Here is a 26,795-nt window from a genome sequence, read left to right on the forward strand (position 1 = left end):
TCCTGAGCTGCTCTCCTCCTCCAGGCCCTGCCGACATCTTGTTCTGCTCCCCTTGGGCCACAGCCATGGAGTCGGCCACCAGGGACTGAACCTCAGAAACCGTGAGCCCCAAATCAACTTTTCCTCCTCTAAAATTGTTTTTCTCAGGTCTTTTATTCACAGCACCAAAAAAAAGCTGACTGAAACTATACATCTGCGTAGATAGAGATAAATCACACATGCACACGCTACATTTTTTCTACATCATTACAATATAAAATGATAAGAAATAAAATATTTGCATTCACGCATCATGATTTTTTTTTTGTGTGTGTGTGGTGTAGGATGGAATGTAAGACGGAACGCACTCGGCCCCTGTGATGATCTATACCAAGATGCGTGGATTACAACATTCCCCTCCCAATTCTTCCGCACAAGACTCCCCAAGTAAGGGCCCTTCCCTTTGAAACCACGTCTCCACCATCAGCGATGCAAGATGAACACGGATTTAAGCAACTCAACTCGCAGAGAGACCCCCAAAGAATGGTCCCATCGCCCCCCGCCCTCCACCCGACATCCAGGATCCACAGATGAGACATGACTGTCCAGTTCTCCACGCTCTTAAAATCTGGGACCGTCGGGTAGCCATGCTCCGTAGAAAGCGCCAACACTGACTTCTTTGGAAGACCCTGGGTCTCTGCCTTAAAACCGTGTGCTGTATTAGACATGCCTCTGAGGTGTCCCTGAGATGGGATTCAGGCTGCAGGGTCCTGGTAGGGACACCTCGCAGGTGACCCTGAGTCCTTCTAATGAGTCCACGGCCAAAGGAAGATGGTGCCCGATGCCCACCACCTGGGCATCCCCTGGGTAAGGCCCTGGGGCTCATTTCCCACTTAGCCATTACCTTCCATTTGATTTTTCTCCTTTATCTTGTCCTGAGACAACACCGTAATCAGCCTTCACTTCTGTAGCTGGAATTAACAGATTGACTCTAAAATATGCTTCCTTTTATGTGCACTGGACGCCCTCAAATATTCTCACCAGGGATCCACGGTCTACACGAAAAAGACCTCTCAGTACCACCGAAAAAATTCTCATTTTCTCTTGCTTTGTCCGAAAACTCTATTTTAATAACATCCAACATTTTTTTTTTTTAAAAAAGAGGGGGACAAATTAGAAAATCTGAGGACAAGATAAAAGCATTTTCCTGATGATCTCTTAAGTCTTCATCCACTTCAGCCGAGGGAAGAGATTTAATATGCCGTGTCAGGGAACGCCGACTTCTGAATTGTGAAGCGCGTTAAAATAGCCCAGGAGAACGGGCTCGGGTTGGGGAGACATAATGGGTATTGTTAGTAGGTTTCTAGGAGGCGCCGTTCAACTCGGCTACACTGAAAGACTCCCACTTTCCATCCCGACGACGTTAAGAAAGGATAATGGATGCTGTATTCGTTTATCATGAATTAATCATGAACCTTTTCAGCCACATATTTTTAATTAGCTACAGACTCTGTCAATTTTTTTCAGGGCACTCTGCAGCTGGGTCTAAAGAATGTCAATCTCCTTTGGAGGCTAAAATCACTCTCTCTCTCTCTCTCTCTCTCTCTCTCTCTCTATATATATATATATATATATATATGCATTTGTCTGCAAAATTTATAGCTGTTTTCCAAATGGATAAAAAAAAAAAAAACAACTAAAATAAAATTACTTTGCAAGTGCTGAAGGCTTCCAAAGGCTAGATTAGAAATCGACGCAGGATCTTGTAAGATCAATGACCTTTAGAAAATAAATGACCCTTGAAGAGAGCCGGAAAGTTTTTTGGTTTCCAAAACAGAGAAAAGGAACCCGGAGATCCTTTTGAAGAACAAATTGCGGCCATGACAGGAGCCCATGCGTCTGTTAAGCTGCTCAGCGTCAGGAAGGAATAGAAGCCCAGAGGGTGCACCTTTTTAGCCACAGAGGGTGGACCTTCCAGAAGGAGAATCCTCAGCTGTCGGTTTAAATTTAACAGGGGAAAAATATGTGCTAGGAGGTCACTGTCTTTTGGGGTAGTTATGAAGAAGACAAGCAATAATAAGTGTGGGGAGGATGTGGGGGGACCGGCTCACTCATACGTTGCTGGTGGGACTGCAAATTGGGGCAACCACTCTGCAGAGCAGGATGCAGATTCCTCCAAAAACTTGGAATGGAACCACCATGTGACCCAGCTATCCCACTCCTCAGTCTATACCCAAAGGACTTAAAATCACCATACTACAGGGACGCGACCATGTCAATGTTTATAGCAGCTCAACTCACAGTAGCCAAGCTGTGGAACCAACCCAGGTGCCTATCAACTGACGAGTGGATAAAGAAACTGTGCTATCTATACACAGTGGAATATTACTCAGCAATAAAAAAGAATGAAATCATGGCATTTGCCGGTAAATGGATGGAGTTGGAGAATATCAGGCTAAGTGAAGTTAGTCAATCCCCCAAAAAACAAATGCTTAATGTTCTCTCTGATAAGTGGATGCTGATCCATAATGGGCGGGGGGGGGGGGGGGGGGGGGGCTGGAGGAATCTGATTGGTCAAAGGGGAGGGTGGGGAGGGAAGGAGGCATGGGGGCAGGAAAGACGGTGGAATGAGATGGACACCCTCACCCTAGGTACATGTACAACTGCACATGTGCTGCGACTCTGCATCGTGTACAACCAGAGAATTGAAAAGCTGTGCTCCGTTTGGGTACCATGAATCAAAATGCATTCTGCTCTCATGGATAACTGATTAGAACAAGTAAAAAAAAAAAAAAAAAATTCTTATTCTGAATCAGATCCCTGAAAATAGAAGTACCCCAAAGATCCAGGAAGGAGGAGGCGAAGCCGCAGCCTCCTGCCCCCCCAGAACAGGTACCCCCAGCTGGAGCACCCCCCAAGGACCTACCTCGCAGGGTGCGTAGGGAGGTGCCCCACGCATTCACCGGTGGCTCAGCAGCACCCTGGCCCGCCCAGGACATGCCACTGAGACTTGGCCCCAACTCTGACAACCCCAAGCATCTCCAGGTGGTCTCCACCCTGGTGGGGAAGAGCCACCTACCACCGGTGACCACAAACCCCACGCTGCCTCTGGATTTTTAAAACCACCCACTTTCCATCCCCCAAGGTTCATCCAAAACTTTTCCGCTTTCTGGAACCATCCTAGGACACCACCTTGTCTCTTCATCCTCATTTTGATTCAGAACCAAGGGGAGACACCAGAGACACAGTGGGCTGCGACCCCACGCCAGGGCTCTCCGAGGGCAAGCATGGTTCTGTCTTTGGGGACCTTTCCATACAGACTTGAACCTGTCCCCTCTGAAGCCATCTGTCTGCTCCGTTTCTCTGAGCCTGCTGCTACAGGAGGGTGACCACAGGGTCCCCGCCAAGGTGGCTCACCTCGATGACATCGTGACATAGAGCTGCCGATTATTTAACAAAAGGTCTAAAGATTTTTATTTCGATCTATTTATTGTTGCGGAACCGGGAATTGGACCCCGGGCACTTTACCACCGAGCCGCACCCCAGCCCTGGTTTTGTTCCTGACGTCTGCACACATTTGGGAGCCCTGGGGGTGGACCCAGAGCCCACACAGGCTAAACACAGGCTACAGCCCAGCTGCCCACCTGGAGACCTTGCAAACCCTGCGCATCTCCTCCCACCTGACCCTGCACACATTCACTGCCCCCAGAGGAGTCCCTCTGCCTACAGCCGTGAGCCTGCCCTGCGTCTGCCACCTTGCCGATTTCACCAGTCTTTCAAAGATCCCAGACGTACACTGTGTCACATGCACCTGGGGCGAGCCAGGCACCTAGCAAGCCCCGGGTGCTTCTCCAGGACGGGCGACCCACACAGGCAGTGCGCTCACTCACCTGGGGCTGGATTTCCGACAGTCTCCGGCACTCGTCCTCCAAAGATCGTGAGGAAAGGAGATCACATGTGCTGGGCTGCGCTCAGCTGTCAGTGGCGATCGGCCAGCGGCACCAGGCTCACCCTGCAAATTTGTCCAAAAGAAGAAAAACTCATGAACTTCAAAAACGTGTGCGAGATACTCACATGAGGTGAGCTCCCTCTTGCGTAGAAGTTTCCTCGGCCTCAGCTACTCTCTCTACTCTGTTTAAGTCTCCTCCATCCTCGGGCCTTACCTTCCAGCCACTGCCTCCAAGAAGTGCCCTCCACAGTGAATCCACGGAAAAACAGAGTCCCCCATGGTTGACCTTCAGACGACCTCTTTTCCCCTTGAGAGCAGATGTGTGTCATTACGAACAGGATGATCAGTTTACTGGGCACTGTTTTTAAACTAACGTGTACCACCATGCCATCTTTGATTGGCTCTGTGTACTGCATGTTGGTGCATAAGAGAGACACAAAGATACATCTCTCCATATATACATATGCCATCTAGGGAGAGAGAGAGATAGATAGATGCATTGATAGATGGATGGAGGTGGGGATGGATGGATGGATAGATAGATGGATACATGGTTGCATGGATGGATGGATGGATGCATGGATGGATGATAGAAATATAGATGGATGGATAGATGGATAGGTAGATGGATGGATGGATGGATTAATGGATGAATGGATAGATGATAGAAAGACACATGAATGGATGATGGATGACTGAATAGATGGATGGATGGGTAGATGGATGGATGGATGGAAAGATGCATGGATAGATAGATGGATAGATGAATGGATGGATGGATGGATGGATGGATAGATGGATGGACGGAAGGATGGACAGATGGATGGATAGATGGATGGACAGAAGGATGGATGGATGGATGGATGGATGGATGGATGGATGGATGGATAGATGGATGGATGGATAGATGGATGGACAGAAGGATGGATAGATGGGTGGATGGATGGATAGATGGATAGATGGAAGGATGGATGGATAGATGGATGGACAGAAGGATGGATAGATGGATGGATGGATGGATAGATGGATAGATGGAAGGATGGATAGATGGATGGATGGATGGATGGATGGACGGAAGGATGGATAGATGGATGGATGGATGGATGGATGGATGGATGGATGGATAGATGGATGGATGGACGGAAGGATGGATAGATGGATGGATAGATGGATGGACAGAAGGATGGATAGATGGATGGATGGATGGATGGATGGATAGATGGAAGGATGGATGGATGGATAGATGGATGGACAGAAGGATGGATAGATGGATGGATGGATGGATGGATGGATGGATGGATGGATGGATAGATGGATGGACAGAAGGATGGATAGATGGATGGATGGATGGATGGATGGATAGATGAATAGATGGATAGATGGAAGGATGGATGGATGGATAGATGGATGGACAGAAGGATGGATAGATGGATGGATGGATGGATGGATGGATGGATAGATGGATGGACAGAAGGATGGATAGATGGATGGATGGATGGATAGATGGATAGATGGAAGGATGGATAGATGGATGGAAGGAAGGATGGATAGATGGATGGACAGAAGGATGGATAGATGGATGGATGGATGGATGAATAGATGGATGGATGGAAGGATGGATAGATGGATAGATGGATGGATGGATGGATGGATGGATGTGGATGGATGGATGGATTGAAGGATAGATGAACAGATGGATGGATAGATGAACAGATGGATGGATAGATGGATGGACGAACAAATGGATGGATAGATGCATAGATGGATGATGGATCGATGGATAGATGGATGGCTGAATGGACAGATAGATGGATGGATAGATGCATGGAGGAATGAATGGATAGACACATAGATATCTCAGCATTATCTACATTGAGCATTAGCCTCTTGCTACAGGAATGACAAAGTAACTAGCCAGGCGCCTGTCTTCTGCCCACCCACCATGACATCATTTGGTAAGAATGGAATGGCATACAGGCAGAGACAAACAGAAGGATGAATCATGTCAATATATAAATATATGCATAAGAACTATGGGTATATATTATGCTTTTCCATCATTCTTTTTTTTTTTTTTTTTTGTATGTGTGTGTGTGCTACTGGGGATGGACCCCAGAGCCTCACATACATGCTAGTGAAGTGCTCTACCATGCAACTGCACCCTGGCCTGACTTCCAATAACTTGGGGGTCATACGGGACATTGGCCCCAGGTCCCTGATTTCTCATTGAATTCTTCTGAATAAACATAGGGTGACGCAGATCCCTACCCACCAATCCAAAAGAGAGTTCCAAAGACGGCCCAGAAGGTGGCTATGAACTTGAGGAAGAACTTTTTAATTTAAAGACCCTCCATGCGTAAGAGCTGACATTTCGACCAACACAAGCCCGTGTCCCCCACAGTTTGTGAACCCATCCGACCTATCGCTGATGCTTGATGAAATATCGTCCCGCTCTGCGGAACCTACCCACAGGAGAACATCTCGTTAGGGAAAAATCACGACAGCATAGATCTGGGTAAGTGTGGATCTTGTTTAAGATCCCAGCCACAATTTCTTAGTTTCCATCGGCATCCTAGAAACATGTCCCCCCCCACGTGCAGAGGTGACATTTGAAGCAGCAATCCATCTTCCAAGAGTGCCTTTTCACATTAGATTCTTGCACAAATGGAGTGGGGTGCTGTCAAAGCTGATCTTTGGCTTCTCGCTGCGGGGATGACGAGAATGTCTTTCTGCCCACCCACCACGACATCAGTCGATAAGACCGGGATTCAGCGGCCGTGGATCTGAACAATAGGGTGACCCTCTCTCGTGACCCACGGAAGATCCAAATATCATTTCCCATTTGTTTGGCCCACACCTTTCGGTCTCAGAAAGGAGATTTTTAGAGAGATCGGGGTGTGAGCTGTACTCACTTCTCGGTGCTTACCAGCCCCTGGTGCTGGACAAAGAAGAAGAATCACATCGAAATAGATGAAGTCACAGACCCTGGCACAGTGGGGGGGGGGGGGTCAACGTGGGACCACACTGTGGCCATCCCAAGAATGTACCCACAAACCACCCCCCCCCGCACCCCGGCAGTCATCACCCCACAACCTTTTTTCCTGGACTCAACCTAAGAATCACTGTGAAATAAAACACTTTGTCCTGATCACGCACACCATGCTGAGGAAACAGCATCTTTGGGCCACTCGGCTATAATCCTTGAGAGATCCTAACAAAGGTCGAGGGGGCCCAAGTCCTCTAATAATAAAAATAAATTTATCATTATTTTTTTAAAAATCATTATTATTTCCGGTCTTGTTTCCTTACCCTACGCTTTTTGGAAATGTCATGTTTGCTCATCTTTTCCCCAATGCAACATCCATAATCTAGTCTTCTGGCCAAAGCATTCAGAATTCCATGAAGCATCCCATGGTACACATTTCCAGCCACTTCATATTTGCAATGCAGTGATCATGCATCACGATAACAGTCACGGTGTCTATCATGGAGCGGTGAACCCGTCCCACAGAGCAGGGGTCACCAGTGAGGGCCACCGTCTGCTTTTGTCGATAAAGTTTTATTAGAACACATTCTGGCCGCCTTTGGCTCCTGGATGTAGCCGTCCCGTCTGCCTGTGGAAATGTGGCTGCGTCTCTGTCTCTGTTCCCGTCGGCCCGCGTGACTCCCTCTCTGGGTCTCGTTTCCTGGTCTCGTGAGGACAGCCGTCACCCCGAGTCAGAGACAACCCCCACACCAGGCTGAGCTCATCGTGAATTTCCTGATTGCGTCTGTTAACCAAGCGACTCTTCTTTGCCCCCCGCAAAACACGTGTGGAAATTTCAAGCTCGCCATGAGACATTAGGAGGTGGGGCCAGGTGGAAGCTCTGAACGGCCTTTGGGCTCTGCCCTCAGGGATCCTGCCGGCCAGAACACAGCCGCAGAAGCTTGCCATCAACCCTGGACTTCCGGAACCCAAATAAACCTTTTTCCTCAGTAACTAGTTCAGTCTTTGGTATCATGCGATCAGCAGCAGAAAACACAGCAGGGCAGGCGCCCCGCCTGAGTCTGTGGAGAGACCTGCGTGGGGCCGGAGCCCACTGCTTCCCTCCCCAGCTCTGAGTGTCCACAGATGTTCTCAGCATCCGTCATCGGACCCCAGGGAGCCTCCAGGACCTGCACGCATTTAGTGCGTGTGCACCACACACGGGCGTCCAACCTCCCTTCCACCCGTGTCTGCAGAGCTGGGCTGTATTTGCTTCCCCCGTTACAGGTGACAGGTCCCCAGGGCTTAAGGGTCACAGCATAGTGCTGCAGTGTCTTGCCTCTTCTGAGCCACACAGTGGCCTCAAAGCTGTACCCCAGGTCTGGTCAGAGGCCCACTGCAGGGTAGAATCTCGCCAGGTAAGGCGCATCCATCAGCAATGGCCGGATACAGTGTCAATATGGAGCCATCATCCAAGGCACCACGTGTGCAAAAGCCCCACATCTTTTCCCTTCCACACAACACAGAGGTATTTAGCCCCCAATGTCCTCAGTGTCCACGGGAAATTCGGTCCAGGACCCCATGAGGATACCAAAACAGAGTGGGTGCGGTGGCTCACGCCTGTCATCCCACCTGCTCCGGAGGCTGAGGCAGGAGGATCGCGAGTTCAAAGCCAGCCTCGGCCAAAGCGAGGCCCTGAGCAACTCTGTGAGACCCTGTCTCTGAATAAAATGCAAAATAGGGCTGGGGGTGAGGGTCCGTGGTTGAGCACCCCTGGGTTCCATCCGTGGTACCCAATTCACATGTGGAAGACGTCTTCCCGGCATCAATGCACAGGACCAGTGGGTCTTATCTCAGCCTCTCAGATGACCTGCGGCTGATGCTCAAGGTCACAGGTAACTTGACAAATGCCCCCAACCCCACGGCTTATCCCCGATGCTGGCCTGAGCTCCTGACGTGCCAGGTGTGTGGTGGGGAAGCCCAGATCAGGGACTGGCCCCTCAGTCAAGGCCAAGGAGACGCTGGACAGTTAGCCGCGGAGACCTGGATCAACCCACCGGATCACACCCTGCCCCTCACCCCAGTGCATCCACTTAGTTAAACTAACACGCAGTTGAGCTGTAAGCAACCTCCGGACGGACGCTGGATCTTTTTAATACTTTCCCCAAGAGCGCACAAGCACATAGGGGTTCAGGCTCTACCTACCAGGAAAAAAAAATAAGATAATAACAAAACAAATCACAAAAACCCTGTGCAGGAATCATAATCCAGAGGCGTCATTGTATACCAAAGACCCAGTGCCTCACGCCAATGTCACATAGGAACGCAGGTCCAAAAATCACGGCCGGATCTCAGCTTCCCCAAATCTCCCCAATAAACTGTTACCTGGCCCCAGAGAGCAGATGAAAGGAGGAGATAATTTCTACTCTTATTTTTTTTTTTTCAAATCATGATTTAATTTCAAACTCTGATTTTATTCGAATTTTATTTTATTTTCAAATTGTCATTCATGCACAGCCGAGAAATGACAGTTGCATAAATCGAAGACATGCATGACATTTGGACATAGGTGAACATTTAGAAATGGGTACATCAAGCTTACAAATATACCCATCACGTCAAACACTTCTTTTTTTTGGGGGGGCGTGCTATCAGGGACTGAATTCAGGGACACTCAACCCCTGAGCCCTGTCCCCAGCCCTATTCTGTATTTTATTCAGAGACAGGGTCTCCCTGAGTTGCTTAAGGCCTCCCTTTGTCTGAGGCTGGCTTTGAACTCACGATCCTCCTGCCTCAGCCTCCTGACGGAGGCCCCTGGTTTGTGACCACGTGGCCTGACGCTCTTTCGGCTGTTCAAAGGGACCCGAGGGAGCCCAGCGCGTCAGGCCACTCGGCCATATCCAAGCAGAGCGTGGGGACAGAGATTCCCGCCCTGGGCACGGGGGGGTCTCACGGGGGTGCCGAGCGAGCCCAGATGATCTGGCGGCTCGGGGATTTAATAAAAGCCTCTGAATTGTAAAAGTGGGCGAATTAAATCAAATGGGAAAAAAAGGACTCAGAAAAGTTGTCAACAGGATTTCCAGCAAAATCACTAAAAGAAACAACCTGAAACAGCAGCTGCGTGAGAAATCTTTTTTTTTTTTTTGGTGGGTGGGGGGTTGCAGTGGAGGAATCCCCCCACAAAACCCCCATTTTTATGATCAAGGTAAACTGCCTTCATCTTGAGAGCCAGGACCACACCAATAGGTTCATCCATTTGGTACCAATGATCGAAGTGGATCAGTGAGGTCATGAGTCTAGGCAGGTGGGGGGTGGCTGCAGGAGGGGGTCCCTGGGCTGTGCCTTCGGGGTCTCTGTCCTGTCCCTGGTGAGCAGAGCTCTCTCTGCTCCCTGGTGCCCTGTCCTGAGCTGCTCTCCTCCTCCAGGCCCTGCCGCCATCTTGTTCTGCTCCCCTTGGGCCAGAGCCAGGGAGTCGGCCACCAGGGACTGGACCTCGTCCTCAGGTCCATCATCCAGTGTCTGATGGGTGACACAGGGAGGTGCTAGGGCCCCCCTAGGTCCCCTCCAAGGTGGGTGGGGACACTTCCCGGCCACCAAACTGAACATGGGACGGTAACTCCCCCACATCTTTCCGTGCACAAAGTGGCCCTAGAGAAATCCCCTTCTGAGTCTTGGTTGACGACAGCTCCTACAAAGTCCAGTGCAGAAATGGCCGTGCTCTGCAAGACGGTCCAGTGAGCCTGTTCTGCCTTCCAGAACCATCCAGCACGGACAAGCCACATGATGGCGGAGGCCATGATTCAGGCACTGGTCTTAGCACAAAGGCCAGACGGGCAGCGGGGACCCGGGACAGCTAAGCTCACCTTGCAGGAGAAGGGGGGGGCGGGAGGTGACCCCAGCCAGGGCTCCAGGTCACGTCTGGGGACCGGTGCTGCTCGCTGCAGGACAGAGAGGCACTTGAGACTGTGGGGGTGGTGACGGGCACTGGACCCAGGAGGACGGGGGGCTCCGTGGAGGTCCAGGGGACACAGACAGGGATGTGTGTTGACTCGGTTTGCAAAATAAGTTGCCGAGGCTCTTTGGTTCACGCAATGCACACAACCAAGATTTTTTTGGTAAAATACAGAGCGACATCCTCAGGGTCATTTGTACACAGGGTTCACAGGGCCACGCAATAAAGCAAACATCGTCCTAAATGCAAAAGTGAAGGGATCCATCAAGATGGTGAGGAGGGAGCCTACAGAACGGGAGAATCTCTACCCCCTGCCCCTCTGACAGAGCACGCGTCTCCAGGATCTATAAGGACTCAAGAAAGCCAACACCAAAAAAAAAAAAAAACCACAAATAACCCAATCGATACATGGGCAAAGGAACCAAAGAGACACTTCACAGAAGAAGAAACTCCATCCATCAACAAATACATGAAAAAACGTTCAACGTCTCTAGAAATTAGAGAAATGCGAATTGAAACTACACAGAGATTTCATCTCACTGCAGTCAGAATGGCAATCATCAAGATTAAAATCAGCAATAAACGTTAGTGAGGACGTGGGGAACAGGCACACCCGTGCGTTGCTGGTGGGGCTGCAAAATGGCGCAACCACTCTGGAGAGCAGGATGGAGATTCCTCAGAAAACTTGGAAGGGAACCACCATGTGACCCAGCTATCCCACTCCTCGGTCTATACCCAAAGGACTTAAATCAGCACACACTACAGGGACACAGCCACATCCATGTTTATAGCAGCTCAATTCACGATAGCTAGACTGTGGAACCAACCCAGGCGCCCTTCAACAGATGGATGGATAAAGAAAATGTGGTGTATGTACACAATGGAATATTACTCAGCCATAAAGAAGAATGAAATGATGGGATTTGCTGGTTAATGGATGGAACTAGAGACTATCATGCTAAGTGGAATAAGCCAATCCCGAAAAACCAAAGGCTGAGTGTTCTCTCTGATATGTGGAAGTTTATCCAACGTAAGGGGTGGGGGATTAAAAAGAAGAAGACAGTAGAAAGATGAGTGGCGTAGATAAAGAGGCATGAACAGAAGGGAAGAGGGACGGGGTAGGGAAAGACAGAGGGATAATCTGACCTAACTTTTCCATTTACATATACGTGTATACAAATGTACGTCACGTGCATCCACAAGTCACTAAGTGCAAAAATACATCCAGGAGCTGGTGCGATGGCACATGCCTGTCACCCAGTGGCTCAGGAGGCTGAGGCAGGAGGATGGTGAGTTCAAAGCCAGCCTCAGCCAAAGTGAGGCCCAGAGCAACTCAGTGAGACCCTGTCTCTAATAAAACCTAAAAAACGCCCGGAACATAACACACAGCCTCTTTTTTTTTTAATCAATATTCCCCAAATACCACAGCACGACCACAGTGTCCCCAGCATCTGCGTTGTATCAGGTTTTGTAAGTCGTCTGGAGAGGATTTGCAGTGCCCAGAACACACATTGGTTCTAGGTAAATACTATTCCATTATTTCTAAAGAGCATCTGGATTTTGGTATCTGCAGCGGGGTTCCCACAACCAACCTCCTGTGGACGCCGAGGGGTGCTTTTCCGATAAACCCAATGAAATGACCTTGACATTCACAGACCCTTGGACCCATCCTCTGGCCGTTCTGTCTCTAGAGATTGAAGTCACATGGTCCTGCAGATCAGGGGACTGACGTCTCTGGACTCTTGGACCAAACTAGAGAGCCCTCCCTAAGATATGGACTTTGAGGTCACCCTCACCCATGTGTCTGTCAAGAGAGGGACAGACAGGCAGAAGATATTTCATCGACACCGCGGAATAGTATTCAGCTATGGAAAAGGATGCAGGTTCAAAAAGAGAGAACAGATGGGAAGTCACTGTCTAGGCAAACTGGTTCTGGCAATGGATTACGGTTAGAGTATTGAATCTTCAAGGCAATCAATGCTCACCCACGGTTCATCTTTCTATTCTGTGAGCTTCTTTACTTTTGCAACTGAAAAAAAAAAAAATCCCTTCCGGGGGTTGAGCAAGACTGCCCTGGCTCTCTGCCGGGGCAGCTCAAAACTCATGAGTCACGCGACCTGTGGGATCTAGGCGCCCAGGACTTAGAAATGCAACATTCATGAGCTCCCCTGTCACCTGGACTCGTCTGCAATTGGAACTTCCTGGCACCGTTTCCAAATTGCTGACGGTGCTGACTCGGCCTTGGAATATGCAGATCACCTGATGTGACCCAGTCTGCCACCAAGGGCCAATCAATGACTTTGCAAAACCTCGGACGCTACCTCGAGATGCTCAGGGGCTGCTTTTCCCACCTGTATAATGGGACTCAGGACTCCCAGCCCTGCCAGGGTTCAACTGGGAAAAAATCCTCATACTGAAAAGGTTAATAGTGCAGAAAAACAACACAGTTTTTCCGTACTACAGGGGCAGAGAGACATGTCACACAATCTTTGTTCCATGTTCAAAGCCCCAGTGAGACCAGGCACGGCGGTGCACACCTGTAATCCCAGCGGCTCGGGAGGCTGAGGCAGGAGGATGGCCTCCTGTTCAAAGCCAGCCTCCGCCAAACGGAGGCCCTAAGCAACTCAGTGAGACTCTGTCTCTAAATAAAATGCAAAATAGGGCTGGGGACGGGGCTCAGGGGTTAAGGGACCCTGGGTTGAATCCCGTGGTATCAAAAAAATCCCAAACCCAAACAAAACACCAGACATCCATGTGTATATATATATATATATGTACATATACACAATGGCACACCAGGGGTCCCCGGTGGGTGGGCTGCAGGGACACTTTGTGCACAGAGAGCCATGGGCTGCAATGCACCACCTCAGCATCCAGAAACCCTGCAGGCGACCAATTCTCTGCCAAAGAGCCTCCTGTCGTCTATCTGCAAATCAGCGACCTGCGACCCGGGGTCTGCACATTTCCAGGCACACTCCAAGGTCCAGGGAACAGCAGCTCCTAAGGATCCGGCAGCAAGCCTCTGCCTCCGTCTACTTCCGTCTCCTAGTCAGCGTCGGATTATTATTGACATTGGCACTTGACGTATGTGCACTGAGCATTGTTGTTCCCGCAGACAGCACCGGAGGTGAGCTGGCCCCTGTTATGACACCGTGCATCCTGTCACTTATAACCCCAGGGCCCACGGGAAGCTCCCCTGACTCAGAGCCCAGGGTGTCCAAGGGATGATTCCAAACACGCTGTGCAGAGCACTGGTTTTCGCTCCCTCTGTCTTTCTTTCTCCCCACTCCCCCCCCCAAAGGAATTAAAGCCAAGGTCTCCCCCAGGCTGATCCCATGCCCAGCCACGGAGCCCTGACTTCAACCCTGCAAATTCTGCCTTTGTTTTTCCGTGCAATCTGGAAGAAGCTGCCCATGTAGCAAAACGCTTACGTTATTTTTTTAAATCATGCTTTTTACTACTGCATTATCATGATACATAATAATAAGAGAAAAAATGTGGCTGCTCAGCAAACTTATGATGATTTTCTCTGTGGTACTGGGGACTGAGCCCAGGGGTGCTTAACCACGGAGCCACATCCCCAGCCCTTTTTACACTGTATTTTGAGACAGGGTGTCTTAAATTGCCTAGGCTGGCCTCTAACTTGTGATTCTCCTGCCTCAGCCTCCCAAGGTGCTGGGATTAGGGGCATATGCACCACTGTGCCTAGCGTCCCTGCCAACTTTTAAATCCTTGCTGTATTTCAGTTTTAAAGAGATGCCTGACATTTACCATTCAGGTTTTTTTGGGAAAATAGAACTCATATCTAGAGATCTCTGCACCCCGATGTCACCAGCGATTACGTCATAATCACGTTGTAAATGAATATCGGCTAATTTTCCCATGGGGACATTCTGGCTAATGTCAATACGGACACCAGCTCTTGGGGATCATCTATCAAGGATCAAGCATTTGGCAAAACAAAGAGAGAGCATGCAGAACAGGGCTACGGGAGGGGCAATCTTTCTATAAAATAATTTCTGCATTTTAATAACATTGCTTTCAATGAAATTGTCTCCAACACCCTTCGAATTCCATCTGGTAAGGCATGACACAGAGGAGGTAATTGGTAAGTGCACGGAATCTCTTAACACCCAGATATGATGTCACATGGGCACAAAGTGGACATCGAAATTCACTGTGGACTCCTATAAAGCTCAGCCTCTTATCTGGGGGGGTCTAGTTTACAAGGGATCACGTACATCAAATGTCTCAGCGTCTCTCTTTGGAGAAAAATATCATATATCCGGTTGGTTCCTAATTCACGTTCAGCATGCGTTGCCAACATCAGCTTAACGTTCCCTTAACGGAATTCGTACAAATTTTCAGAAAACGGACAAATTTCTAAGCCTCATACTCATTCCTCAGCAAACTGAGTCCTTTAACAGAGATGATCGAAAGAACAGGGAAACGCAGACCTACACAATGCGATGACGATCAGAAACAGAGACCACATTCTACAAGGAATGCAGCACAGCGTGATCACAAACACGCGTCTCCGTGGGCCTGGGCTTACACCCAGCAATTTCTGTGCACGCCTCTTAATCAAGGACAAAGGTCTGTTCTTTTTCATGTTTCTTTAGGATACAGGTTCACGGTGTCCACAATAAGTTTGGAATCTGCATCTTTAAATTTTTTTGGTACTGGGGATTGAACCCAGGGACGCTCAACCCCTGAGCCCCATCCCCAGCCCTTTTTGGTATTTTTTTTAGAGACAGGGTCTCCCTGAGTTGCTTAGGGCCTCTCTGTTGTTGAGGCTGGCTTTGACCTCTCCATCCTCCTGCCTCAGCCTCCCGAGCCAATGGGATGCCAGGCCTGTACCACCGCGCCCAGCTGACATCTTTAACATTTAAGAAAAACTTACAAAGCGGAAAGAAAAAAATAAAAAGAAGCAGAAGTACTATTAATTCCCATTCACGATCCTTTTTTTTTTCCTACCAAAATAGCAACCAATGACAATCTCAGAGTAACATCAGTCTTGCATGACACACATTTATACACGTTGCATCCCGTTTGGAGGCTGTGGTCCTAACGCTAGATACATCAGGTTAATTAACTTGTTTTTTCTTTATAGAAGCTATAATACAAATATAGGAGCCAAAGAAATCAAAGCCCCGAGGCTCCTTTGGACGCAGTACAGGGAGGTAAGTAGCCCAGACGCCCTGATTTTTTTTTCTCTGTCCTATCTCAATATCTCCCTGGCACAGAGGCCGACGATGGTGACAGCGTGACAGCCATCCAACTCACCCGCGGACGCCTGGCTTCAGACACGGCTGCTCCCCGAGTTCTGGACCTGCGCTCTCAGGATCCTCGGGGCAGATTGTCACATTATCGCCTGGGACAGCGCCCGGCCAGGAGCTCCCCGACGTGTGAAGATCCACTCGACGGCCCTGGCCGTTTTATCAGGCCATCCCTGGTGCAGAAGTCATCGCCGGGTCACGGACCCATCCATCATGGAGAAGTTATGTGGCTGCCTGCGTGTCCCTGCCTGGCCTCACGCCCCACGTGCCTCAGATGTCAGTCAGAGATAAGGTGCGCTTCCTGACCTGCGGTCCCCTGGGTGGGGGGGGGGGGCTTTGCTGTCACCTCTGAGTCCTTCCCTGCCATCCGAATTCACCCACGGACTCTGGGGACCTTGGGGGAAGTGGGGACGCACACGAGGTCCCCGAGAGCGTCTCCTGAACACGCTGCACTTTGCATTTCTTGCAAGAAAACACTGAGTGTGCACCAGAGGTGTGACGAGGGGTGGGCACCGGGTCCCCGCTTGTCCTCTGTGCGGAAGCATTGCGGTGGCTGCTCCCGATGATCTGTTCAGAGTCTCGGAGGCACCCAAGAGAGTTCCCCGGGACGCAGTCCAAAGAGCCCCGAGGAATTCATTCTCTTGTGGACACACCCAGGTGAGGCAATGGCCCGGGAGGTCAGGAAGCTTCCTTTGTGGGTGCAGAGCAGGGAGGTGCCCTGGTGACCCTGACGAAATCCCCAGGGAGCCTCCAAACCCACACCTCACACAGTAACCTGCAGGGCTTCTCTTTCATGTCATTTCCCACTCCCCCCATTTAGGAAATGAAGAAGAAAACGAGGGGCACGCTCAGCCTCTGTTTTCCTAACTCTGCTTCCAGCAACCAAACAGGGCTCACCGGGAATGACTCTGTGTGACGTAACGCGGCTGGCGTTGACCTATTTTCCATTCTTTTATTTATTTATTTTTTTGTACCAGGGATTAAACTCAGGTCCCTCGACCCCTGAGCCCCGTCCCCAGCCCTATTTTGCATTTTATTGAGAGACAGGGTCTCCCTGAGTGGCTCAGGGCCTCGCTTTGGCGGAGGCTGGCTTGGAACTCTCCATCCTCCTGCCTCAGCCTCCAGAGCCGCCAGCATGGTCCAGGATTCTCATCTCTCTCCTCTCCTTCTCTGTTGGAGGCCACCCTGCTTCCTCCTCCCAAGGACGCTTTTATTATTACTATTTTTGTTTTCTTTTTGGAATAGGCATTGAAGCCGTGGCCTCATTAAGCAAGCACCAAGCCAACCCCTACCTCTTTTTTTTTTTTTTATTTATTTGGAGACAACGGTCTCCCTAGGTTATCCAGGCTGGCCTCAAACTTGGGATCCTCCTGCCTCAGCCTCTACGGTTGCTGGGATCACAGGTGGGGGCTGCCATAGTCCACCTCCCAAGAGTTTCTGTGAAACAAAGGTCTATCCTAAGGCAAACCTTCCTCCGCACTGGTTCCCAGCGGCTCTGGGAGGTCCTCTGATCATGCCCTTGTTGGACGGGTGCTGGAAATGCACTCTATGCTGGCTCATTCCGACCTTCACCGGTACCAAGTCAGACAGCAGAGAGGCTCTGTTCGCTTGGTGCCCCTAGAAATGCACGATCAAAGCTCAGAAACCGGGAGCCCAAATGGACCTTTTGTCTTTATAAGTTGATTACCGTGGGCATTTGTTATAGTAACAGAAAGCTAACACGGCTTCTCAGTGTCCTGTCCGTGGCCTGAGGACCCTCCTTAGCTACTGAAATGAAGGTGACAAGGTCGCACTGGGAGGGGGGGGGGGACCCAAGGGAAACCCCCTCCCTCCCAGAATCCGGCTTCCACCATTACTAGTGACATGGGAGAGGGCCCATCAGATAAGCAAGACGGAGAATTGTGAGTCCTCTCGGTGGTTTGGGGTTACTGTGAGTTTTAATTATCGTTCCGTTCCTGGGCTTCTACATGGGCCTGATCATGGTTCTCCCCCTGATGTATTGCCTTCTGCCGTTGGAAGTTATAGCTTTATTATTAAAGCAAAAAAACTAAGTCCTCGTAAATTACCTTTCTTTAAATAGCCTTCCAGTCGGACTCCGGGAGGAAGGAGCCCGGGAAATTGATGGCCTCTACGGTTTTCCAGAGTCGTTTCAATAGCCCCAGGAAATGGAGCTGAAATATAGGCTTCTTAAACGCTATTCTTTATACATGAATACCACGGCCCTCAACAACCAGAGCCTATGAAATGTGCCCACCAAACAGCAAGAAGGCACACATTGTACCTGTGAGAGCCTTCTACTTCTTTCGCCTGTTATACAACTTTACCTATTATACAACCCATGCAATCAGTATTAACTTAAATATAGAGAGGCACACACGTACCTTAGTACCTTAGATGCAAGGTTTTAAGTCTCTTATGTAACCACCCACGTGTGTCTCTATCCAAGGGGACCCTGACTTGGGATGCTTGGAGTGTTTTCTTATTTTATTTTAATTTATTTTTTTACTGTACAATGATGTGAACTTGATAGACATTCAGTAGAACTGTACCCCAAAAACTGGATTGGATCTTATTCCTGGGCTAGTGATATGTTGTGCGAGATTCTGACAGCTCGGGAGGCTGAGGCAGGAGGATCGTAAGTTGGAGGCCAGCCTCAGCAACCAGCAAGGCCCTAAGCAACTTAGTGAGATCTTGTCTCAAAATTAAAAATAAAAAGCTATGAGCCAGGCAGGGTGGTGCACACCTGTAATCCCAGTGGCTCGGGAGGCTGAGGCACGAGGATCGTAAATTCAAAGCAACTGTGAGGCCCTAAGCAACTCAGGGAGACCCTGTCTCTAAATAAAATACAAAATAGGGCTGGGGATGGGGCTCAATGGTCCAGTGCTCCTGGGTTCAATCCCTGGTTACCACCTCCCCACCCTGCAAAAAGAGGTCTGGCAATATGGCTCAGGGGTGAAGCACCCCTTGGATTCAATCCCTGATACCCCCTCAAAAATAGGCTGGGATCATTTGGTGGGATAAATGCAGTAGATATATTTCCAACTAAAGACATATTCAATTGACTAAAGATATAATCCCATTATAATTGAGGAACATATGAATCTGGTATGTGGTGCATATATTTATATATAAATACATGATATATATTAAATGTATATATAAATATATACAAAATATATATGCCACATAAATGAGCATTAATATATAACATATATTTATATACTTATACATATCTATTTAATATCTATGTGTATTTAGCATATGACATATAATGTACATATAACTAACATATATAGTATGTGTAAATACACACCATATATAAATTAAATACGTTTAATCTGCATACAATATTTTTCTTAATTTTCTTAAAAGCAGACACGTTACTTTTTATATATTATATAACAAATTTCATATAACACGTAACATGGTATTTGCACGTGATTAAACATATCTAAATTACCCTTCAGGTCTCTCAACGTCCTCACATCAGTCGATTATGAACTTCTAAAATAAATGTGCACGTGACTGTGTCTACACATACACACGTATACACGCCCACATCCCATTACCCTTAATATTCTCAAGATTTCAACTATCTGAGGGCCTCCAAAAGATTGAGAATCTGTGAATTTTACTCTGTGATTTCCGTGTGTTTGATGTTCCTGTTCCTTGCCCACATCCCAAGTTCTTAGAAATTGATTGCTTCAAGATATCTGGTGGGGGGGAGACGGGATTTGAAAATCAAAAGGAAGCCTAAGTGTTAGTTGCTTAGGGCCTCCACTAAGTTGCTGAGACTGGCCTCCAACTTCCAATCCTCCTGCCTCAGCCTCCAGAGTCCCTGGGATCACAGGTGTGTGTCACTGCACCCCGCTCATCTGGCATTTCTAAAGGGTGTTTGAGGGATCCAATTCAGTGGGACATTAATAGCTAGAGATGGTGCATGAAGGTCCCTGTTGGCAAGTCTGGGAAATCTGAAGACAGTCTCTGGCCACAGGAATGGGAGTTGTGTAATGAGCGTGTGGCTTGTGGATTGCAGACGGACGGAGCCTTATCCAAGGCTGCCCAGGCTGACATGAGCAAGCTGGGGACAAGGACGTCCAACCAGAACTTCTCTGAAGCTCCTTGTCCTTATTTCTAGAAGAAATGTTGCATTGCCTACTTTGCAGGATGGTTGACGGAACAAGAGATGAATGACACGTGGTTACTCCCAGCCACTTGAGAGCTTGTGGCTACGTCTACGCAATTTCTGAAATAAGGAGACCATTTTTCCCTCGAGCAACGAATGGTTCTTTAATCTTGGACTCTCAGCACAGGCCGTTTCGAATATTTCTTTTTATAAAAAAAAAAAAAAAAAAAAATTCACGAATGCTTCATAATTATACGTAATAGTGGCGTTCGTTGTGACACATTCGTACATGCCACAACAAAATAATTCGGAAAATTCCGTTCCCTCCGGTGTGCCCCTGGAGGGCGGTCCACGCCACAGCAGACCCCCTGGTGTAGCGGGAGGGCGGGCGTTGAGTGGGGTGGGGTGTGTGTGCTGGGATGCTGTATTTCTAGACAGCTCTGGAGGACGTCAGTTTGGGGAGCACTTTCGATGTCCCCCAGTGCAGGGGGGCAGACCTCACCTGTTTCCTGAACACAGATTGTACTCACGTGGTGAAACCAGCCAAGGAGGACGACCTCTGATGGGCTGCGGAAAAGTCTATTTCTACAAGACAGATCCCCAGGCGATACTGACCCCCCTACCCACCCCGGGTGGACCGTGGCCTTTGACCCTTGCCCATTGCAGATGTGTCCTGGAGGGAGGAAAGCAAACAGTAGACTTCTAGGAAACAGTGGGTCCCAGAGATAAGATGGTGCATGAACCCAGTTCTGAGTTTTTCACAGTGACAACAAGTTTCAAAGTTTTTCCAACAGCTTTCCTGAGCTAAGATCCATCTGGCTCAACCCGACTGTCCAAACACATGTCCGCAGACTCCAGTGACTAATTCACCGTCCTCGTAAACCCTAAATCCCAAACTCCTTCTGTCACCCGGGGGCCATCTTCCTACCCAGAAAAGGAGCCCTCCCGTGCCCGATGGATCAGCTTCTCTGCAGAGTAAAGGGGAGCTTGCTGGTCCGAGGTCTCCCGCCTGCATCCTTCCTGGGCCGGGAGCTCACAACCTCCCTCTCCAAGGCGCCAGGCAGACGCAGACCTTTCCCAACTTGCACTCGGATCCCGTCCCGATAAACCCGTTCATGAGGTGAAACTCTTTGTAAGGCCAAGTGTACTGAATGCATCCAACCTCCCGAACAGCCCAGCTTCTCCACCCAGCACCCTGGAGAGGGTCTTGTGTTCCCCCTGGTGATCCTGTGGCTGATGGGGACCTGGGGCTCCCCACTGGGAAGTGTCCAGCACCCTGGGAGAGGAGCTTCCTCCTGCATCACACGGGCTCCTCCCAGGTGAACTTAAGGCCAGGACGGCATCCAAGGATCACTTAGCAGCAAGCCCCCGTGTCCCATGAGGAAAAGATGATTTTGCCAACATAAACTGTAATTCACAGAAGGAAACCAATTTCCTACCTCTGCATAGGCGCCGTCCATGTTTGGCTGTTAGGAGGGTCATAAAGGAGCTAAAGTATTGTGTACAAGACCTATCACCCCAATCTAGCTTGTGATAGAGAAGCATTCATCATCATACTGGATTATTTTAATTTTTTTTGTCGGGGGGGGGGGGTACTGGGGATGGAACCCAGGGGCACTAAACCACTGAGTTACATCCTCAGCCCTTTTTATATGATATTTAGACACAGGCTCTTATTGAGTTGCTCAGGGCCTTGCCAAGTTGCGGAGGCTAGCCTCCAACTTGTCATTCTCCTGCCTCAGCCTCCAGAGCAGCTGGGATTGCAGGCATAAACCACTGCACCCTGCGGTTGATTCCATTTTCAAGAGCTTGTCTTCCGTCTTATGCATGCAAGGGATGTTTCAGAAGAATGTGGAAAATGAGCCTTTAAAACAACAGTGTGCTAGCTTCTGAGAGTATAAAGATGAATAGAAAGATATACTCCTAAAAAACACAATGACATGCACCACGTCTTCACGTCTGGGGAACAATAAAGATGAAGGCCACGCATTTCTCTGATGTTCTCCTCTGCAGTTCACAAGAGGCTCTGCCGCGGCAACTGCGGTTCACAGAAATCGCCTCCCGCGATTCCTGCCCGGAGCTGCTGTACACGAAATCGAGCAAGCGTGACCCTCCCAAGTATCTCAAGTCCTTGGAAGTCTGACACCCTCGACCTCTTCTTCTAAACGTTGGCTTATTTTTGTAGCACATCTCTAGGAGGCTTCAAAAGACAGGCAAACCCCTCAGCTCACTGCTAGGAGTAAACTACCCCTGACCTAGGGATCAATTATGACACGTAAGCTAGCCTTCTGATTTTTGTTTTAAGTTTTTAAAACAAACTTAAAAAAAAAAGACCTAACAAACAAGAATGTCGTGATGTGACCAAAACAAACAAAAATAACTTTCTCATCTGAATATCCATTTTTTTTTCCATTCCAGAGAATGGAAGGAAATTGAGGAGAACTCTAAAGACTCCAGCTATTGAGTATTGGTAGTAAACCCAGCATTTTTTATTTTATTTTGGTCCCAGGGATTGAACTCAGGGGCACCTGACCACCAAGCCCCATCCCCAGCCCTACTTTGCATTTTATTTAGAGACAGGGTCTCACTGAGTTGCTTAGTGCCTTGCTTTTGCTGAGGCTGGCTTTGAATATGCAATCCTCCTGCCTCAGCCTCCCAAGCCAGTGGGATTACAGGCATGCACCACCGCGCCTGGCATCCCACCGATATTTCTGCAGTGAGTTTGCTGTGGATTGAGCTGTATCTCCCCCAAAGATATGTTGGATTCCTCACCCTCAATACATGAAAAAGTGACCTTATTTGAAAGCAGAGTCTTTACAGAGATAACGGTGTTGCAATGTGATCATTTGGGTAGACTTTAACCCAATATGACAGGTGTTCTTAGAAAAGGAGAAAATTTGGACACAGAGACTCACAGAGGGAATAGGATACTACAAGATACAGGAAATAACAACCACACATAAGCCAAGGAGAGAGACCTGGAATAGACCCTTTGCCAACAGCACTTAGAAGGAAATAACCCTGAAATCACCTTGAGTTAGGATTCCGGGCTCTCATAAGAACTGACAACACATTTCTGTGGTTCAGATCCCTTAATTTGTAGGACTTTGTTATAATAGCCATAGTAAATTCATGCAGAATCCATGAATGACTGCATTTGGGTTACAATCCCTTGTCTTCCCAGCATCCTCAGAGGGAAATTGCGACTGCATTACATGGTGGAAAGCGGCTATAGATTGTAAAATGTAATTTTGTCGACCACATACTATTCCTTAGTACCAAGGGATTCCCTTGCCTCTTGCTCATTTGGCACCCTCATGGATGAGAAGATGTAAAAATGGTAACCAGAAGGTAATTTCTGAAGTTGGGGGGCTGGGACAAGCTTTTCAGGTTGCACCCTGAAACATTGGAAAAGGGGGCGAAAAGGCAGGCAAAAAGCCCTAAGACAGGAACAGCTGCAGCATATTATTTTTTAATCATTTTCTATCATTTCAGGATCCTCCTTTACTCTCTGGATTCTGCCCAGCTTCCCCCTGGACAATGCACACTGCTCTGAGGATTGGCACATGCATTTCTTTTTTTTTTTTTGGAACCAGGGATTGAACTCAGGGGCACCTGACCACCAAGCCCCATCCCCAGCCCTACTTTGCACCTTTTATTTAGAGACAGGGTCTCGCTGAGTTGCTTAGTGCAGCTCAGAGAGAGGCGGATGCTCCACTGCGCATGCGCCGCGGGCCCCGCTCCGGGCCCTGCAGGGAAGCCGGCGGCCAAACCCGAGAGGGAGCCTGGCCCAGTGACCCGGAGTCGGCTCCTGGGGGCTCGGACCGACCCGCTACGGGTGGCCGTGGGCAAGGCCATTTGTGTGCAATCGGTGGCGGGCGGCGGTGGCACTCGGAGCACCTTTGCCGGCCCCTTGCCCAATCCCCTGACCCCTGCCTGCCCCCTCCTTGACTCCCTTTCCAAGTCCTCCTTGACTCGCCTCTGCGCGGCCTGAGGCTGCGAGGCTCAGCCAGTTTCTGGAAACCGGTGAACACCTGCCCCTCTCCCGCGCCGCTTTTGTGCTGGGCGACGGCGGCGGCCGCCGAAGCTGCAGAGGCCCGGGCACGCAGCGCGCGTGCGCGGAGCCGCGCGAGTCCGCCCGAGAGCGCGCGTGCGCGGGGGGCGCCAGAGGCCCGCGGCCGACGGGCGGCAGGCAGGCAGTGCGCATGCGCAGCGAGGCTGCGGCGCGTGCGCGGGGACGCCGGGCGCGCGCCGCTCTTCCCCGCCCCCTCCCCGGCAGAGATGGCAGCGCCCGCGCCCGCGTCCCCGCCGCGGCCCGTCACCCACCTCATCTTTGACATGGACGGCCTGCTTCTGGGTGGGTAGCGTCCGGCGAGGGCCGCCGGCCGAGTCGGGGCGGGACGGGGAGTTTCAGGGCTGGGGACCCGCGGCGCGGCGGCGGCGGCGGCGGCGGCGTCCGGGCCGGGACCCTCGGGCTTCCGCGCGCTCCGCCCCGGGCCGTCCCCGAAGTCGGGCGGCGGCCGGAGCCCGCGGTCCCATGACCAGGCTGCCGGGTGCGCGTCGCGGCCGCGTCTCCGCGGCCCCAGCGCCCGCTTCCGGCGGGGCCCGAGCACGTGGGGCGCCGTCCCTGGGGACCCCCGGCCGGTGTGCCACCCGCCCCGCGCCCAGCCTCAGTGTCCCCCACTGCAAAGGGGCGCGGAGGGTACCTGCCCCCGGGCCGCCGGCCGAGGTGAGCGCACCTTGATTGTCGCGCCCCGCAAGGTGTGGCTTCTCACCCCGGCCGCCTCGTCCCCCTGGGGACCTGGTCACCATCCGAGGCATTTTTGAATGTCCCAGCTGGAGCAGGGAGGTGGGGTTACCTGCACCTAGTGGACTCCAGCCCATTGCACAAGACAGCTCAGAAGCAAGCCATGACAAGGACTTATCCATCCCCAGGTGTCCCCGTTGGTGCAGAGGTGGGGAAGCCCTGCCAAGTGGCCTGGCCGCCCAGCCTGGCCAGCCAGCAGCCAGGGCATTACCTGGGAAGTGCAGGGGCTGGTGCCCCAGCCCACACCTGCCCCGTGGGACTCTGCGTTTGAACCCAAGCGCCTGCAAGTGTGAGCAGTGCCGCTCTGCGGATCTGAGGCCCAACAGATCCTGGATGGTGTACCCCGGTCAGTGCAGGTCGTGGACAGTTCGCTGGCCTGGAGGAAGCCAGGGAGAGTTCAAAGACAACACCAGGTAGATAACTGCAGACAGGAACTCGACCCCCAACCTCAGCAGAACCAACAGAGTGAGCCTGGCTCCGTGTCCCACGCTCACATGCACACCAGACCTGCAGATGAGTCAACATCCCACACACTGCCCTTCCACGGCCGACCTCTGCGTGTGCATAGCTGATTGCTGATCTCACAACACGGCTAGGTAGGAGCAAGTATTTGCCTTTGACTAATTAAAAACAAAAACAAAGTCTGAGGCTCAGAGAGCTGTGAAGTCAGCTCTCTGTCCCTGTGATAAAGCAACTGAGAAAAACAAGCTGCAAGGAGGAGAGATGTGTTCTGGCTCATGGTTTCACTCGGTGGTGGGCTGTCTCCCCCGCCCCGGGCCTGTGGTGAGGAGGGACACCGTGATGCAGCCGACCTGTTCACCTTGTGGCCACTGGAAAGCAGACAGAGGAAGTGATGGGGAGAAAGATATAGTCCCCAAGGGCACACCCTGAAGGACCCACACCCTTCAACCAGGTCCCACCCGCTACAGTTTCCACCACCTCCCCCAAAATGTCATTAAATTACAAATCAGAGCCCTCAGGATCCCGTCGCTTCCAAAAGCCCCACCTCTGGACATTGGTGCAATTGGGGACCAATAGGGAACATTCAATTTCCAAATTATAAGACACCTAAAAGTACTTGCCCAAGGTCTCACAGCCAGTACAGAAGTTAGCAGAGAAGGATTCTGAATTGATTTGCTTCTAAATATGTGTGATAATTAGCTCATCTTCATGTTTGAATGTGACCTTGGTCTCTGTTCATACTGCTGAGTATTCAGTGGTAATGAGACTGATTTTTTTTTTTTTTTTTAACACACACCAACTAGTCTCTTCATTTTATGGACACAGATGTAAATTGCTGAATTTCAAAAGGGTTGAAGAAATCCCCACAGAGGTCCCTAATTGGAACAAGCAGTGTCTTGTAGGTGCTCAGTTTGAAATGACTCCATTTCAGAAGGCGTTTGGGATACCTAAGTAGAGTTCCTAGATGTGAATTTTCTTACTCAAGTGGTCAAGAAGTTTAATTGTCGAATACGTTCCTTATCCCCCTAGTGAAGGGTCCAGGTGACCTGTCCTAAGAGGCTCATGAATTTTAATGCAAACCAAGATCTCTCATTAAAGTCAACTTGTAAAATTAGCTTGATGCCTGATTTTGATCCTAGATTCACATAGAGCCATATGGATGTGACTTGGGTGGCATTGCTCGTGGGGGGTGGTTATGGAGTTATGGACCAGGGTCTCTTGACAGCTGAGCTGGACCGGTTCTCAGAGGCCAATCAGCACCCTTACCCTGGTGATC

General features: G+C 50.0%; 2 protein-coding genes across 4 annotated transcripts in view; one reads left to right on the forward strand and one right to left on the reverse strand.

The window, feature by feature from the left end:
- Positions 1-26,795, reverse strand: part of LOC139703511 (steryl-sulfatase-like) — a 100,634-nt gene that overhangs the window by 73,611 nt on the left and 228 nt on the right. Inside the window, exons 1-2 of one of the 3 annotated variants that reach the window (XM_071606993.1) lie at positions 25,269-25,866; positions 3,870-3,991 (exon numbers count right to left, since the gene is read on the reverse strand). The gene's annotated coding sequence lies outside the window, so the exon portion shown is untranslated. Of the gene's footprint in view, positions 1-3,869; positions 3,992-24,576; positions 24,805-25,268; positions 25,867-26,795 lie in introns of those variants that run through there. The other 2 variants (XM_071606992.1, XM_071606994.1) reach the window with 2 other exon arrangements.
- LOC114106837 (pseudouridine-5'-phosphatase) overlaps positions 24,506-26,795 on the forward strand; it is a 58,350-nt gene continuing 56,060 nt past the window's right edge. The window contains exon 1 of the mRNA XM_071606995.1: positions 24,506-24,607. Coding sequence (XP_071463096.1) covers positions 24,532-24,607 — 76 coding nt within the window. The 5' untranslated portion in view covers positions 24,506-24,531. The remainder of the gene's footprint in view (positions 24,608-26,795) is intronic.

This window comes from Marmota flaviventris, chromosome Y (genome assembly GCF_047511675.1).
Source record: "Marmota flaviventris isolate mMarFla1 chromosome Y, mMarFla1.hap1, whole genome shotgun sequence".
In the NCBI taxonomy this organism is placed as follows: domain Eukaryota; kingdom Metazoa; phylum Chordata; class Mammalia; order Rodentia; family Sciuridae; genus Marmota; species Marmota flaviventris.